General features: G+C 45.7%; 1 protein-coding gene across 1 annotated transcript in view; it reads left to right on the top strand.

Annotated features, from left to right (window-relative positions):
• The window catches only part of mcf2l2 (MCF.2 cell line derived transforming sequence-like 2), a gene marked incomplete at its 5' end in the record, with an annotated part of 282,391 nt that overhangs the window by 218,271 nt on the left and 46,746 nt on the right, over positions 1–17,374 (top strand). Inside the window, 3 exons of the mRNA XM_080033371.1 lie at positions 1,347–1,383; positions 1,494–1,591; positions 13,422–13,508. Coding sequence (XP_079889497.1) covers positions 1,347–1,383; positions 1,494–1,591; positions 13,422–13,508 — 222 coding nt within the window. The remainder of the gene's footprint in view (positions 1–1,346; positions 1,384–1,493; positions 1,592–13,421; positions 13,509–17,374) is intronic.

Here is a 17,374-nt window from a genome sequence, read left to right as displayed (position 1 = left end):
TTTTGACCATTTTAGAGCAGGTTGACAGAGGCAGAGAGAAGAGAATGATAGGTGAGCAAAAGGTCCATGGAAACATTAAGACCAAAGTGTGAGGGAGTGAGTGGAGAGGGGCTGAGCAGGTGAGTGGTGACCATAGATAGTATAGTAGTATACAGTCCCCTCCATAAGTATCGGAACAGTGAGGCCAATTCCTTTATTTTTGCTGTAGACTGGAAACATTTGGGTTTGACACCAAAAGATGAATATGAGACAATAGATCAACATTTCAGCTTTCATTTCCAGGTATTCACATCTGGATCTGATACACAACTGAGAAGATAGCATTATTTGTAAAGGAACACCACATTTTTAGGTGAGCAAAAGTATTGGAACAGATAGACTTAAAATAAATTAAAGTGAATAAGACTTAATATTTTGTTGCAAAGCCTTCGCTTGCCAGGGTTTAAGTCTGGAGATTGACTTGACCAGTCTAAAACCTTCCATTTCTTGCCCCTGATTAACTCCTTTGTTGTTTTTGCAGTGTGCTTTGGGTCATTATCTTGCTGCATTATGAAGGATCTTCCAATCAGTTTGGTTGCATCTTTCTTTAAATTGGCAGACAAAATTTTTGTGTAAACTTCTGAGTTCATTTAGCTGTTGCCATCATGTGTTACATCATCAATGAAGATTAATGACCCTATCCGAGAAGAAGCCATGACATTGCCTCCACCGTGTTTCACAGATGAGCTTGTATGCTTGGGGTCATGAGAAGATCCTTTCTTTCTCCAAACTTTAGCCTTTCCATCACTTTGGTAAAGGTTCATCTTGACAACAACAGCAAAAATAAATGAATTGGCCTCACTGTTCCGATACTTATGGAGGGGACTGTATATATAGTATATAGTGGTGACTGTAGGGAGAGGGGTTATTACCTATGGTTACTTCAGGAGCTAGTGTCTGGATGAGGGAGTGAGGACATCTGCTGGACACGAGGAGAATAGCAAGTAGCAGCTTTCACTGGAAATGTTTACATAGCAGGTCACGTGTAATCTATACATTGGGTCTTTTATCATATAACATAATATATATTATTTTGGGGCATTTTTGCTTCATTAAATAGTTTTGGAGAGACAAAGATGAAATGGGTCAAAGAGGGCAATGACATGCAGAGAACGACCCGTGAAGAGTACTGAGCCTTATGGGGGGAGGCTCTAACCACTACACCACGAGTGCCCCCACATACATTGGGTCTTTTAACAATTCCTGTGATCATTCCCTAGTCTTAACCAAGTATTTGTTAGCATTTTAAACTTTACCAAATATGCTGGAGAAAGAGTAAATGTAATGTCTCTCTGTTGTGTTCACAGAAGCCAGCCAGCTCAACACCTTCGGACCCCCCCTGAGGTGAGCCCCCCCTCCCCTTCCCACAGCCTCCACTCACACTCCACAAAACAGTCAAACCAGGATGCTTCAGCCTTTTCATTGGCTGACACCATGTCCCTCTGCTCCAATAGGAATGTGCGTAAGATGGCGCTGAGACAGTCTGATTCATCCAGTCCAGAGTCGGGCTTCAGGAGGAGTAACCCCAGCCCTAATATGAGGCAGCAGAGAGGTGAGGGGCGGCCACTTGTTACCTACAACACAGTGATACAAAAGTACACTCTATCAGATCTATTTTCTATCCATCAACTCTGGGGTAAGTCAAATAAACTGAGTCTGGGAATGAAGCGTGAATCTGCAGATTGCAGCCATTGCTGAGCAGTGTAAATAAGAAATGAACGGCCAGTTGAGACAGCACATGTGCACACAAACACGCACGCACGCACACACTTAACACAGTTTCCTCCTGGCCTGGATTTTGTACTTCTGCACAGACACAAACACACACCAGCTCAATCCACTTATCAGCCATTGTACACGCAGTCAGGCCAACAGCATGCTGGGATGCAGTACACCACACACACACACACACACACACACACACACACACACCGTCAACAGCAAATCAAAGGGGGATCACGGGTACGATTTCACGCTTGTGAGAAAGCACTCTGTGTTACCTTCCAAGTGGGTGAGAATATCAGCGAATGTTGCCTAGAATACTAGAGCTGTGTGTGTGTGTGTGTGTGTGTGTGTGTGTGTGTGTGTGTGTGTTGTATGTATTAAATCAATATGTAAGGAGGAAATTTAGTTTTTAACCAGGCTATGGAATATGTTGTTACAGAGAATAGAGATATACACTAAAGCTGCGTTTCCACCGAGGAACTAGTTCCCGGATCTAGGAACCTTTGCAGGAACTCAGTGTCTCCAGCGCAGGAACTAGGGTCTGAACTGTAGTTTCTGGAACCTTTCTTTCCCCAGAAAAAGATCCTGCTCTGGGGGGGAGGACTTTGCAAAGGTTCAGGAACCTTTGGGGCGGGGCTACAATGCTGAACATGTCTGGTCCAGTTGTCTGCTCGCAGCTTTTCACCCACGATATTCAAATCTCTGCTTATCAAGCGTCTCATTTCCTGGTTTGAATTTAATTCATTTGCGATCGTTTGAGATGTTACAAAAAGTGAACAGCAACAGCACAACATGAGCGTCCTCCGTACTATCACCCGGGCAACACATCATGCATCTGCTGCGCTCTCTTTGCCTTTTTTCTCGCCGAATGTGTTAAGATTACCTCGCCAGCGCCACTATTCATCTCACCAGTCTCTCCCCTTTTTATTTTTTTCACCGGACGATTGCGTGTCTCTGCTAAAATAAATAGAGAAATAATCTGTTGATTCTGATTCTGTCTAAACTCAACATTTATTACATGTAACCTGTTATAAAATGACGTGCAGTGCAGGGATCAGCAAGTGCTGCTTTGAGCAGCTCAGTGTCTCTCGCTCGCACTTGACTTCATTTTTTCCGTTTTGTGTTGTACACAAAAAAGGGCCAGTTGAACTGCTAGAGGAATGGAACACTCACGCCCATACCTGTCTACATTCATAAATGTTTTCAGAATAGATGCAGATATGTTCTGTAAGAGGTCTAAAGTATAACAGAAGCCTTCCAAAAAGAAGAAAACACTTAAGGTGTGTATTGCTGTGTAGCGGTTGGGATTATATTTTGTTCAATGGAAGCTCAAAGTACCTGTAAGTACCCTGGTACGTAAAGTGGCTCTCCTTTCTTCATCCAGTTTTCTTCGCTCTACCTCTGCTCTCAAAAACAGCTTTGCACTTATCCACACACACACACACACTCTCACATCCACACACTCTAACTCTCTCTCTCACACACACACACACACACGCACACACACACACACACGCACACACACACTCCTTTTATAATCCCCACTGCTAGTATAAAGCTGGGAACACACCGCATTGGCCGCCTGCGGCGGTTGGCCGCGTGAATGCAGGAGGTTCGCCGCTTGGTCATATTGGGCCATGTTCACCGCAGTCGCCGCCGCGGCCAACCGCAGCCTCATCGTAGGCAGCGGTTGGCCGCGTGACAGCAGGAGGCTCGCCGCTTGATCATATTGGGCCATATATTCCTGACGCCGACGCCGAGATCAGACCCGTCACACTTACGGTGCAACAACAACAATAACATGGTCCAGCTGTGCCAAAAAATACAGATGTAGGTTCACTGTGTAACCAGCGGCAGTCTTGTCACAAATATCATTAAAACAGCCTGAACACGCACCCCGATCGCAAATACACACACATTAACAGCAATTCAGCAACATTCCAAACACATTAACAACAGCAGTGTGTGCTCAGCAGCACAAATAAAGGCAGACATCAGCCTACCTGAAAGTGAAAGTGTGCCGGCTGACGGAGGACAACACCGGTTCTTCGCTGCACTATATTGGAATTCCACACGGACACCGCCGTCAAGTTTGGGTTCATATTATCCTCAGGAGCAGCACACAGCTGGGTGAGTTTCACTATGCTAACCGGCGCTACCTTGGCTAAAGTACAACCAACAGCTAAACAGATGCAAAATAGCCTACACATATTTGCAGAATGTATTGGAAGCCCGATGTCCTCACTCCACACGCCCACCTCGTCTTGCAGACCACCGCCACCGGGCAATCTCAACGCTGATTGGCTGTGGAGGCGCGGTGCCCGGCGGCGCTGCAGAAAAAGATGAAAAATTTCATCTTTTTCTGCGGCGCCGTGCTCGCCGCACAAGCCTTCGATTCACGCTCCTTCGATGACACAATTTCTATGCGCCGCTAATGGCCGCGCTCCCGATTCACGCGCCTCTCATGAGGCGCGGCCACGCGCCGCGCAAGCCCCCGCCGCCGGCCGCTGGACGCCGATTATTGGGTGGACGCGCGGCCACGCGCTAGTACATTGACTTTGTATGTAATCTCGCCGCGCGGCCAGTGCGGTGTGTTCCCAGCTTAAAGGTAAAGGTTAAAGCTGGGAACACACCGCACTGGCCGCGCGGCGAGATTACATACAAAGTCAATGTACTAGCGCGTGGCCGCGCGTCCACCCAATAATCGGCGTCCAGCGGCCGGCGGCGGGGGCTTGCGCGGCGCGTGGCTGCGCCTCATGAGAGGCGCGTGAATCGGGAGCGCGGCCATTAGCGGCGCATAGAAATTGTGTCATCGAAGGAGCGTGAATCGAAGGCTTGTGCGGCGAGCACGGCGCCGCAGAAAAAGATGAAATTTTTCATCTTTTTCTGCAGCGCCGCCGGGCACCGCGCCTCCACAGCCAATCAGCGTTGAGATTGCCCGGTGGCGGTGGTCTGCAAGACGAGGTGGGCGTGTGGAGTGAGGACATCGGGCTTCCAATACATTCTGCAAATATGTGTAGGCTATTTTGCATCTGTTTAGCTGTTGGTTGTACTTTAGCCAAGGTAGCGCCGGTTAGCATAGTGAAACTCACCAAGCTGTGTGCTGTTCCTGAGGATAATATACCCAAACTTGACGGCGGTGTCCGTGTGGAATTCCAATATAGTGCAGCGAAGAACCGGTGTTGTCCTCCGTCAGCCGGCACACTTTCACTTTCAGGTAGGCTGATGTTTGCCTTTATTTTAGCCGCTGAGCACACACTGCTGTTGTTATTGTGTTTAGATATGTTGCTGAATTGCTGTTAATGTGTGTGTATTTGCGATCGGGGTGCGTGTTCAGGCTGTTTTAATGATATTTGTGACAAGACTGCCGCTGGTTACACAGTGAACCTACATCTGTATTTTTTGGCACAGCTGGACCATGTTATTGTTGTTGTTGCACCGTAAGTGTGACGGGTCTGATCTCGGCGTCGGCGTCAGGAATATATGGCCCAATATGATCAAGCGGCGAGCCTCCTGCTGTCACGCGGCCACCCGCTGCCTACGATGAGGCGGCGGTTGGCCGTGGCGGCGACTGCGGTGAACATGGCCCAATATGACCAAGCGGCGAACCTCCTGCATTCACGCGGCCAACCGCCGCAGGCGGCCAATGCGGTGTGTTCCCAGCTTAAGGACCGTTGACAGGAGCTTTTGTTTCCAGTCTCACCTCTCAAATGGTCGTGTGGCTGGTTATAAAACCAACTGTCCCATCCCATAGCTATATCCTTACATCCATTCACACCTTCCTCTCTCTCTCTCTCTCTCTCTCTCTCTGTATCTCTATCTCTCTTTCACCTCTGTTTACCCCTTAATCATAGCACTGCTTAGCTTTATGCTCCACATACACACATACACACACAAACACACACACACACACACACTGTGGCTATTTGCCTCCAATTGCAGTGTTTAAAATATGAATTCAAGTTTTAAATTAAATAGTTTTCACTAAATGTGTCTGCTGAGTTATCAATATAATGCAAAGTGATGTATTTATCTTCTTATATGATCTCAAAGCAGATTTATGAACATGAATTCACGATTAAAATGACAAGCTAGGGGTAATGTTGTCATCCAAAAATCTAAAAATACAGGTCTGTGTGTTCATATTTGATTCAGGTATGACTCTGAGAAGGAGTGTGAGTGTGTGACCAACCCGGTATCACGGCGAGGCGTGAAATAGACGCGCACCTCCCTGTGCGTGTCCCTCACAACGCCTTGCCTGACCAGGGCATGTGAGTTACACGCGGCCCCCCGCCCGTCTAAATGAACGGAGGAATAGCACCAACAGGGGGCGAGATGTTCTCCCAGCATTGAAAGTGAAAGTGTGCGGTCTGACGGAGGACAACACCGGTGCTTCGCTGTACTATATGCAGTGTTGGGCAAGTTACTTCAAAAGCGTAATGCGGTATTTATTACTTGTTACTGTCATTTCAAAGTAGTTAGTTACATTACAATATTACTGTCTTTGAATTGTAAGGCATTACACTACTTTTACATTACTTTTGCATTACTTTCACCAAAATAACATGAAATATGGATTTGGTGTTCTTAATAGGTCTTCTTGTTTTCAATGCAGCTCATTACACAGCAGGTGAGTATGGCATAATGACTGAGCTAGGCTTAAGGCTAACAAAAGTAGGCTATATAATATAATGGTCACAGTTATGGCTCATGGTGCAATACATTTTATAATAGAAATACTGTATCTTTAGGTAGCCTATTTATTTAACCTATATTAATATCAATAGAGCTAGAGCCTACTACTGTAGATTGAAAAAGTAAATTGAGCCTCAAAGACTTGTTTCTTGCGTTCTGGCGACTTAAAAGCACGAACAAGTTGTTCACATCAGCATCAACTTTTGCCTTTTTTAGTTGTTCCAAAGAATCTGCCTTATCATCTTGCTATCTAATCTAAATGATAACTGACCATTATGTTTGTTTATCGTCTCTCTTGCGTGACATTTTATAATAACAATAGTAGCCTAAATATATATCTCCTTTGCTGTGCGCTGGGGAGAAACAGACACGCTGGCAACTTTTCTGGTATCAAATTGGTGATTGCGGGATGATTTGGATGCAGCAGCCTATTTGAATGACATGCTGTCGGGCGGACTCTGCCCTGCGGAGCTGCTTGACTCTCGGCGAGGCAAAAATAAATAAATAAAAGGACTCGGCGCATCATCAGGCTACATAATAGGCTGGCCTGATGTGAAACTTCTCTAACATATAGGCTACTTACTCATGCTCACCAACATAAAACAGACGCGCACATAGCCGCGGGAACATATTCTCAACAGGGGGTGCTGAAAAAAAAGCTCAGCCTGCACTTGTCTCGCAACTCGCTACATTGATAAATACAAACTTCACCAATGTAAAAGTGTTACAAGCAGCGGTGATGTTTTTAATATAAGACTGGGGGTTTCCCCTACAAATAGGTCGTAAAAAGTCGGGTCGTCTTATACGTGGGGTCTAATATTCGGCGTCCAGTAAGGGAATGCCCGTTACCAGAGCGATCATTCAGCTTAAGGGTCTGTGTCCACCTTGTTTCTTTTATTTTTTTCGGGTGGAACACTGGTTGTGCGCTCTGAAGCAGCTGGGACGTGCGTTTTTGCGCTGGGAGAGAGAACGCGGTGAGACTTCTATAGTAGGCTATAAAAAGGCACGGGAAATCGCCAAAGAGCTCAACACCCCAAGCATTGAATTCAAAGCCTCGACTCATTATGTTGGGAGTCGACATGTGTGTCAGAGGCATGAATCGACAAAGCGATCAACTCTTACTGTGGCTTTTTTGCTGCAGCACTTGTAGTGCTGAGGAGAGCTTGCCAACTGCGCTGTCCTTTACGCACCATCACTGCCGCCGTTATGTTAAGATTTCATAATTTGTGTGACAGCAGGCTGGGACTCGCTCCGAGGGGCTGCTCCGAGACTGACCGCCTTAGTGCTTTGAGACGGGGAGGGGCTCGCGGCACCACCGCTGCTCGTTGAGCACAGTAACTGCAGAGTGATACGTGCTTTCACGTCAGAGTCTCCAAACACCACAAAAGTTTTCAATAACTTGGGCAGTGAGACGGAAGTCAGTAGGCTAGCGCATCTTTGGAATCAATTGTAGCAGCAAATCTTCTCCTCAAGCAGTAACATTAGCGCAGGTTTTTTTCTCCTCTCCTTTCGCGGTGTTGGCCAATTTGTATAAAAACAACACACCAGTCAATTTCGGGTTTAAAATGCATTGTAACGCGCGTTTCTGAGCTATGTACCGCGTTACACATTACCATTTTGTTTGCTGTAATGCCTTACATTACCGCGTTACAGCAAAACGTAATGCATTACAGTAATACATTACTTCCTGTAACGCGTTACTCCCAACACTGACTATATGGAATTCCACACGGACACCGCCATCAAGTTTGGGTTCATATTATCCTCAGGAACAGCACACAGCTTGGTGAGTTTCACTATGCTAACCGGCGCTACCTTGGCTAAAGTACAACCAACAGCTAAACAGATGCAATATAGCCTACACATATTTGCAGAATGTATTGGAAGCCCGATGTGCTCACTCCACACGCCCACCTCGTCTTGCAGACCACCGGGCAATCTCAACGATGATTGGCTGAGGCGGCGCGGCGCTCGGCGGCGCCGCAGAAAAAGATGAAAATTTTCATCTTTTTCTGCGGCGCCGTGTTCGCCGCACAAGCCTTCGATTCACGCTCCTTCGATGGCACGGCTCATGAGGCGCGGCCACGCGCCGCGCAAGCGCCCGCCGCTGGACGCCGATTATTGGGTGGACGCGCGGCCACACGCTAGTACATTGACTTTGTATGTAATCTCGCCACGCGGCCAGTGCGGTGTGTTCCCGGCTTTACACGCCTTACCGTGATACTGGGACGTGCGTGTAACTCACACGCCCTGGTCAGGCAAGGCGTTGTGAGGGACACGCGTGGACCGGCGCGTCTATTACACGCCTTACCGTGAGATCGGGTTGGTGTGACACATATTGTCTGAGTTTGGAGGTGTTGCAGTAATTGGCCCCATAAGCTGTGTGTCACAGACTGCTGCTACAACTGTCTAACCAGCGGATGACTGCAATCAATAACGTTGTGTTGTTAACCTCCTTCACCTCCTTTCCTGTCTCATAACCTGCTGCATATGTGATATTACAACTTCTATTCAGCAGATTCGTAACTGATAGAGTGGACGTTTTTTTTTTTGCTTTCATTTATAGGGGAGAACGGGGTAATGTGAGACACTTTTTACATTTGCTCAACTCTAGGGGAGCTAAACTTATTTATCAGTCAAATTTACACATTTCCCATTAATTCAGGATGTTTCCTAGAAAAGAGCATTAGCAGAATTTATTTATGACGAATGGCAGTGAAAATATGATTGTTTAAAAAAAAGTTGTCTTGACAAAAGACAGACCAGAGAAATCAAGGGGGTAAACTGATCCACTTACTTGTTCCACTCTGAAACTACCATAACAACACATGTTGTAACAGTTAGAATCCTGACAGCTAGCTTGAAAACCAAATATTCCAAAACTAATGTCGGACTAGTGACACAATCATGGAGTTTGGTCAATTAAGAAAAAAATGTTCTAAACACTTGAAAGTAACGCTGATCAAATACACCATATAATTCATATTCAATAATTAACATTCAAATGACAGATAGAACCAGTTAGAACAGCCTGGGACTCGGAACACAGGACTAGACCCAGCTGTCATTTTCCATCTTTTGAGTCTTTGATTAATATTTTTCTGCATTTGCTTTATTGGGATCATTCATTGAATAAAGACATATTACTTAGAGTCTATTGATGTTAGAGGTCACTCTCCTGTCCCCCACATACATACGTGCCAAACCATGCCCTTGCTGACACCCCTTCAACCATTCAACCCCCACCTCCAGCCCACATTGTATTTTGTCTTATTCAAACTAGTCTCCTTGCTACCTCAAATATAATGTATCTATCTATCTATAAAGCAAGAAATGTCTGTCTGTGTGTCTGTATGTCTGTGTGTCTGTAATTTTGTGGCTCGCATATCTCTCTGAGTTTGGGTCAGATCGGCATGAGCTTCCGGATATCGCTTAAACACAGCACAAAGGTGTGCATCCTTCATCCTTCGCTGGCTGTGTCTTGATTCAGAGACCACGCACTTGGTAGGACGCAGTCTCGCGGTCTATGAAGGCTATAGCCTATGAAGGCCGATTTTAAGGCCGGTTCCAAGGCCAACGAGCCTTGTTAAGCTGGGAACACACCGCATTGGCCGCCTGCGGCGGTTGTCCGCGTGAATGCAGGAGGTTCGCCGCTTGGTCATATTGGGCCATGTTCACCGCAGTCGCCGCCGCGGCCAACCGCCGCCTCATCGTAGGCAGCGGTTGGCCGCGTGACAGCAGGAGGCTCGCCGCTTGATCATATTGGGCCATATATTCCTGACGCCGACGCCGAGATCAGACCCGTCACACTTACGGTGCAACAACAACAATAACATGGTCCAGCTGTGCCAAAAAATACAGATGTAGGTTCACTGTGTAACCAGCGGCAGTCTTGTCACAAATATCATTAAAACAGCCTGAACACGCACCCCGATCGCAAATACACATTAACAGCAATTCAGCAACATACTAAACACATTAACAACAGCAGTGTGTGCTCAGCTGCAAAAATAAAGGCAAACATCAGCCTACCTGAAAGTGAAAGTGTGCCGGCTGACGGAGGACAACACCGGTTCTTCGCTGCACTATATTGGAATTCCACACGGACACCGCCGTCAAGTTTGGGTATATTATCCTCAGGAACAGCACACAGCTTGGTGAGTTTCACTATGCTAACCGGCGCTACCTTGGCTAAAGTACAACCAACAGCTAAACAGATGCAAAATAGCCTACACATATTTGCAGAATGTATTGGAAGCCCGATGTCCTCACTCCACACGCCCACCTCGTCTTGCAGACCACCGCCACCGGGCAATCTCAACGCTGATTGGCTGTGGAGGCGCGGTGCCCGGCGGCGCTGCAGAAAAAGATGAAAAATTTAATCTTTTTCTGCGGCGCCGTGCTCGCCGCACAAGCCTTCGATTCACGCTCCTTCGATGACACAATTTCTATGCGCCGCTAATGGCCGCGCTCCCGATTCACGCGCCTCTCATGAGGCGCGGCCACGCGCCGCGCAAGCCCCCGCCGCCGGCCGCTGGACGCCGATTATTGGGTGGACGCGCGGCCACGCGCTAGTACATTGACTTTGTATGTAATCTCGCCGCGCGGCCAGTGCGGTGTGTTCCCAGCTTTAAACGAGACGGTCTCCGCAGGTCTCCGTTTACGAGCATTTCCGGTTTACGTAACAAGCCGTTACCTTGCGTGACGACTCGCCGCTCCTGTGCTGCCTAGCAACCCTGATTGCTGCCAACAGAGACAGCCCTGTCAACGGAGGAAAAAAGAAAAAGAAGTTGTCTACCAGACGAAAAGAAAAAAAAGTACAAGAAAAAAAGAAAGGAAGATAAAAGTTAAGAAGATGGAGCAACACGTTGCTGTTTTGTTATTTCTTGTTTTATTTTATGCAATCTCTGAAAAAAACGCAATGAATCTTGGGATATGTTGGGCAGCGAAGGATACATCTGATCCAGCCTTCAAAACCGTGAAACGAAGGCTGCATTTCACGACCGCATATGAGGAGCCTTGCAAGGAGCCTTGCAAACGGGACAGCCTTTGCGCGCCGCTATGACGCAATCGGTCTTCAAATGCAGCCTTCGTAGGCTGCAATACCCATGCAATACCTGAATCAAGACACAGCCATTGTGAAGTTTTTAAAAGTACGTGCGCACACTGAAGGCCACAGAACACCGTGAGCACGGAGCATGAAGTAATCTCCGAATAAACCCCGCCTCCCTCTGACGAGCGCCCCACACACACACACACACACACACACACACACACACACACACACACACAGCAGACCGACACAGCCTACTTCCTCAACAACTCCTCACCTGCTCCGCCTGTCCGCTTTAGTGATAAAGACAGCACTTAACGCTATTTTCACTGTAATAATACAGCACGGGCTCGGATGCTTCCACAAAATGTTTTATATCCGTTAAAAAGTTAAACCGAAAGACAGAGCGCGCGCCCACGTCCCACACACACAGCTGACTGCTATGACACGTTCATTCACAGCACGGTCTCGGATGCTTCCACTTAATGTTTTATATCCGTTAAAAATCTAAACTGAAAGCCCGCGCGCGCACAAGTACCCCCCCCCCCCCCCCCCCCACTCCCGCGCGCACACAAGTCCCCCCCCCCCATGCCGACGCCCGCGCATGCACACAAGTCCCCCCCACACAGCTGACTACTGACAAGTTAACTGACAGTTATCCAAACTCAGTCTCTTTCAAATACCTAACAGTAATGGTAATGGGGTTGACAATGTTGTCATGGCGTGCAGCATAGCCTCCTTTTATACACAGTGCAGCCATTTACTATATAGGCAACTGATTGTAAGTTTGAGTGCATTGTGCAGTATGGATGGCAGTTTGCAAGGTACCATAATATCAGATTGTATATGTAACACCTGTACAGCTCCATTCTTCTTTAGGATTCAACACTTAATTATCACATTTTGTGTTTCATTTCACTTAACAAAACACATGGAATTAGTTTGTGGTTATCTTTACACACTACACTAAGGAATGTTGCCCTACTATATACTGTAGAACTTCTACAAAGTAAGTTACTGATAATAACCTTCAACAGTGTAAACTTAACCATCACTGATAGCAGCCAAATGTACTGTCTAATATCTTTCTTTGTTTACCTCCTTCCTACGGGCACTGCACTAGTTCATTAAAAGAGGGTACAGACACTGTCTCACTTTACCCCACAGCATTTGTCTCACTTTACCCCACTGCCACAATTTGAGAAAAAACTAACTCTCGTAGCAATTCAGGCTAATCTTTAGCTAGCATCATCACATGGTTTCATATGTTGGTAGTTCATTGAAATGTATGATAGAAGTTTTTCTACCTGAATCAATTTGCTTTGGCACAACAATAGATTAAGTTGACAGCAAGACAATTTACTTTTACATGCAAAAAAGAAATCTTTGTGAAAAAAACATGCTTACAAGATCACCATGAGGTTCTCTCTTTTATGGCCACGGGGAAATGAGAGGGGCTTGAAAACATCTCACATGACCAAAAATGTGTTCCATTGCCTAGATACAGGGGGTGTCTCACATAACCCCATGGCTCACATTCCCCCGTTCTCCCCTATATATATATTTATTGATTGTAAAAACACCATTTCTTTGCAACATTTGAATTTATGAATGTGAAATTGTTTTGGCTTGACATAAAACATATTGTGATAACTTTGCGTACCATATGGAATAAGGTTCTTGATTTATCTCTGATGCATTGGGCAGTTTGGCATATTTTCTGAAAATAATTATTGGTAAAACAAGCATACCAAACTAGAAATCTTTTGATGTCTGTACTGAAAATCAGATATCACATATGTCACATTTTCAAACCCCCCCCCCCCCCCCCCCTCCTCATAAGGCGTACCATTCACCTTCTTCTCTCCCTGCTCGACTAACCCCTGCTCCCTCTTGCTTTCCACCTCAGTGGATGCTTCGGTCGGCCAGTCGGCTGCTAACGCTAGGAAACGTTTCACCTTGCAGGGCCTTTCCAACAGGAGGTCTCTCCAAGCAGGTAACTGCATGATCCACAGCTGAGATAGGCCAGCTGCATCACCACCATCATCCCTCTTCTCTCATTCTGTCACTGCTATCGTCATCACAACCACATCATCACATAGGCCAAGATGTATGTTCTATCTCTCTCAGTCTCCACACAGTCACACACACTCAGTGCGTTTACATGCAGACTCATAATCGGGTTAATAAACGAATAAGACTTCAACAGGACTTGTAAAATGCATGTAAACACCTTTATCCGATCTACTTCGCACACAAATCGGCACATTAATGGACAAGCGAAGTCGGATAAGAATACCTAGATAACTCGTTCATAGTCGGCATTCTTCCTGCATGTATACAGGAGCGCATATCACACATCGGAGTTTGTGTTCTGTGCTTGCTCGAGAATCCCTGTCGGGGATTTCACAAAGAAGGAGGCGACGTGATAAATAGTAGTGTCGTTGCCGGAAGGGAACCGGACCTGGCTCTATAACCACTTGTTGAAAGGGCTACAGCGCCACCTAGCATAGTGGAGACAGCCATGCTCCAGCCATTTATCGAATCTTTGAAAGGCCATGTATACTCAGACAAGTGACGCGGTCCGTTCAAGTGGCAAGTTCGGTATATTTCTTAATCCAATCTAGTTGTCCCAAGGAAACGCACTGACTTTGTCTCCTTTTTGGCCCACATACGCTCTTTACATCCCTGTCTCAGTGTGTGTCTCCTTGTCCTAGCCACAACTCCCTCTGCTTTACTGTATGTGTGTGTGTGTGTTTGTGTGTGTGTGTGTGTGTGTGTGTGTGTGTGTGTGTGTCATTATCATGAGCCTCTGCCTGCAACACAACAAGTCAACTGGGCTGTGTGAAGGAGAGGGATAGGGTTGGGAAGTCAGACAGACAGCAGGAGGCGGACAGACAGGCGGACAGACAGACAGACAGACAGACATACAGACAGACAGACAGACAGACAGACAGACAGACAGGCAGGCAGGCAGGCAGACAGGCAGACATAGTGAGAAAGAAAGCGACACCACAGCCAGGCTAAACTGTGTTGCGCAGTACTGTGTTACATGTCACCTTCTAATATTCCATCCCTCTTGAGATTTTGAATCGTATTAAAAATTTTCGGGGGAAGAGGAGCATTGATTCCAGATTGTGTTTTCCATGTGGCATCAGCTGAGCCAGTCTCCAGAGAACACACACACACACACACACACACACACACACACACACACACACACACACACACACACACACACACACACACACACACACACACACATACTCTTAATGAGAGCGATCAGTGGAGGGTCAACTCATAAGGAGACTAGTCAGCCAGAGATGGAACATGATGCAGTGGTCTGAAGGAAGGAAGGGAGGGGGGTTTCATGTTGTAGAAGTCTGCTTTATGGAACTACCAATACAAAGATCCTCATCCCTCACGAAAATGACTTGATTTTTTTTAGATTTCTTTATTTAGAAGGGACAGCGCACATTGATAAACATGCAAGTTCAACATGTAAATGTGCCAGATTTAGCCATGCTAAATTGTCACCTGTAATTCCTGGCATGTAGATAGTTTAAAAAAAACATTAAAAAAAGAAAAATACAAAAATACAACACATAAGCACAAAAACAAAATGACACAAGCACAGAAAAGTAAAATGACACAATCATTTTTCCAGCACATAACAGGTTGGTAATGTGTGAAAAATATGAAGCAAGTAGCATACCGACACAGATAAAAGTGCATGAACATATAGCACGATTAAAACACAAGCATTTAAAGAAAGACAAAAAGCACAGACAAGGAGCATACAAGTGGCATGAATGCAGACAAAAACACATAAGCACAAATAAGGAGCATACAGACAAGGAGCATAAACTCAGACACAAACACAATTAGTAAACACAAGCCCCTTTTACACAGCCAGTGAAAGCCGGGAATATGCCTGGTTTGACGACTAATAATAACCGGGGAGCAGAGCCGGCCCAAGCCTTCATAAGGCCCTAAGCCGAATTTGATTAGGGCCCCCCTCTCCAATGTTATCGTGGCCAAATGATTGACTATTGTTAAATGTCATTCACACACCCAGTTCATCGCTAGTGCCTCCAATGTCCAGCTTAGTGAAAATAGTAGCCAGCCGAGATCCTGACTCTCCTAGGGGGGTCCTGGGGTATGCCCCCCCCCCGGGAGATTTTTTTACCTTTTTAAATTGAAATGCATGAATTTGGTGCACTTTGAGAGGGAAATTAAGAGGCTAAATCTGAGGAACTTTGTGCGAACAAATAATTTGGAGATACTGGCTCGAATGAAGTAGAATTAAAAGCTATTGAAGAAAGACATATGGATTTTACATAAAAATATAATGCAGTGTCCTCTGGGATGGGCTTGGTGCTTTTTTTCTTTTATGGGACATATTTCTCTGTAATATAATGAATGCATTTAAATGCAGTGAAATAAATTTTTAAATAAACTCAATACCGAGTGATAAGTTAACCTCGGGTGAACTGATTAAATTAATAGGCTATTAACTATCCAGACCAAAACATTGTATTCCTTTTTTTGTATGATAACTTACATTTGCATAATATGATGTTAATATCAAACACACATACTAAAAAAAATTAAAATAATTTTTTATTTTATTTTTTAATCCTTCTCACTGGGCCCCCTAGTGGAAATGGGCCCTAGGCACGTGCCTAGAATGCCTATGCCTAGATCCGGCCCTGAGTGTATGAGTCTATTTCTGCCCAGGGGAAGTTGTACAATGGGAAAGTTAGGCTAGGCTAAGCCACACACACACACACACACACACAGACACAGAGGTGAAGCGAATTGATTTTGTCAGTTTGGTTAACAGTCCCAGTGATGTTGGACTCAGCGCGTAGCGAGATCAACTGGCACATCGTGGGGACAGTAAAATACGGCCCTCTTACTGCAAGCTCCAGCACTCATCTGCTCTCAATTCACCTGCCAGTGTTGTTGTTGTAAAGCAGCTGACCGGCGCGGCGCTAAATGTTTACGTCACACCTGACGCTGTTTACAAGAACCTCTTTCATTCCGGAACGCTGTGTAAAAGGAGCTACTGATGCGCCAGCAGGCCGGCGTTGCTTGGTTCTGTGTAAATAACACAGAAGCAAGCAAAGCCGGCATATTGGAGTTATGTTGTTCCGTCAATATGCCGCAATCTCTGTGTAAAAGGGGCTACAAAGACAAACACACTATCCCAGATTATTATGGACGCATATTTGATTAGTCAGTAACCAGTTTTTTATAGATTTTGAGAAGGATTTGAGTGATGTAATGTTCCTTAGTTCTGTGGGTATGGTATTCCAAGTATGTGCTGCTTGATAGGAAAAGGCTGACTGCCCAAAAGAGCTTTTTCTATATGGTATTTTACAATCCCCTCTTGTGGATGCTCTTGAATTGAATAGCTCAGAAAGTACGATAGCCGTGTACACACTTGCAGTCATTGGATTCATGCACACTCTCTAAACACTGGCCTGAGCCATGAATGCACTGTATGAAAAATTGATGAGTCATGTACTCTAAACATTAAAGGAAAAGTTCAACGTTTTGAATTTCTAGCTTTTTGCCTCACTCTCCGGCTCATAGCCTTTGTACTAGCAGTGAGCAGGATGCGTCGTTCTACCTGTACATTTACAACATGTTTAATCCCGGTCATTCCTATTGAAGTTACTAGGTGCGCATGACATTTGATGACACACTGTTGTTTGAAACAAGTGAAAGCTGTTCCACAGTTGTGTTGCAGTGGTGTTGGCGTCAGGTCTAATAAGACATGCTGTTATGTCACATTCATTCAATGACTTGTGGCTGACAGCTTTATGTGACGTTTCCTACTCTGTCCTAACTTTG

Source organism: Ammodytes marinus (assembly GCF_949987685.1).
Source record: "Ammodytes marinus genome assembly, chromosome: 8".
Taxonomy (NCBI): Eukaryota; Metazoa; Chordata; class Actinopteri; order Uranoscopiformes; family Ammodytidae; genus Ammodytes; species Ammodytes marinus.
Note: the sequence above shows the minus strand (reverse complement) of the source record. Positions and strands in the feature narration are given on the sequence as shown.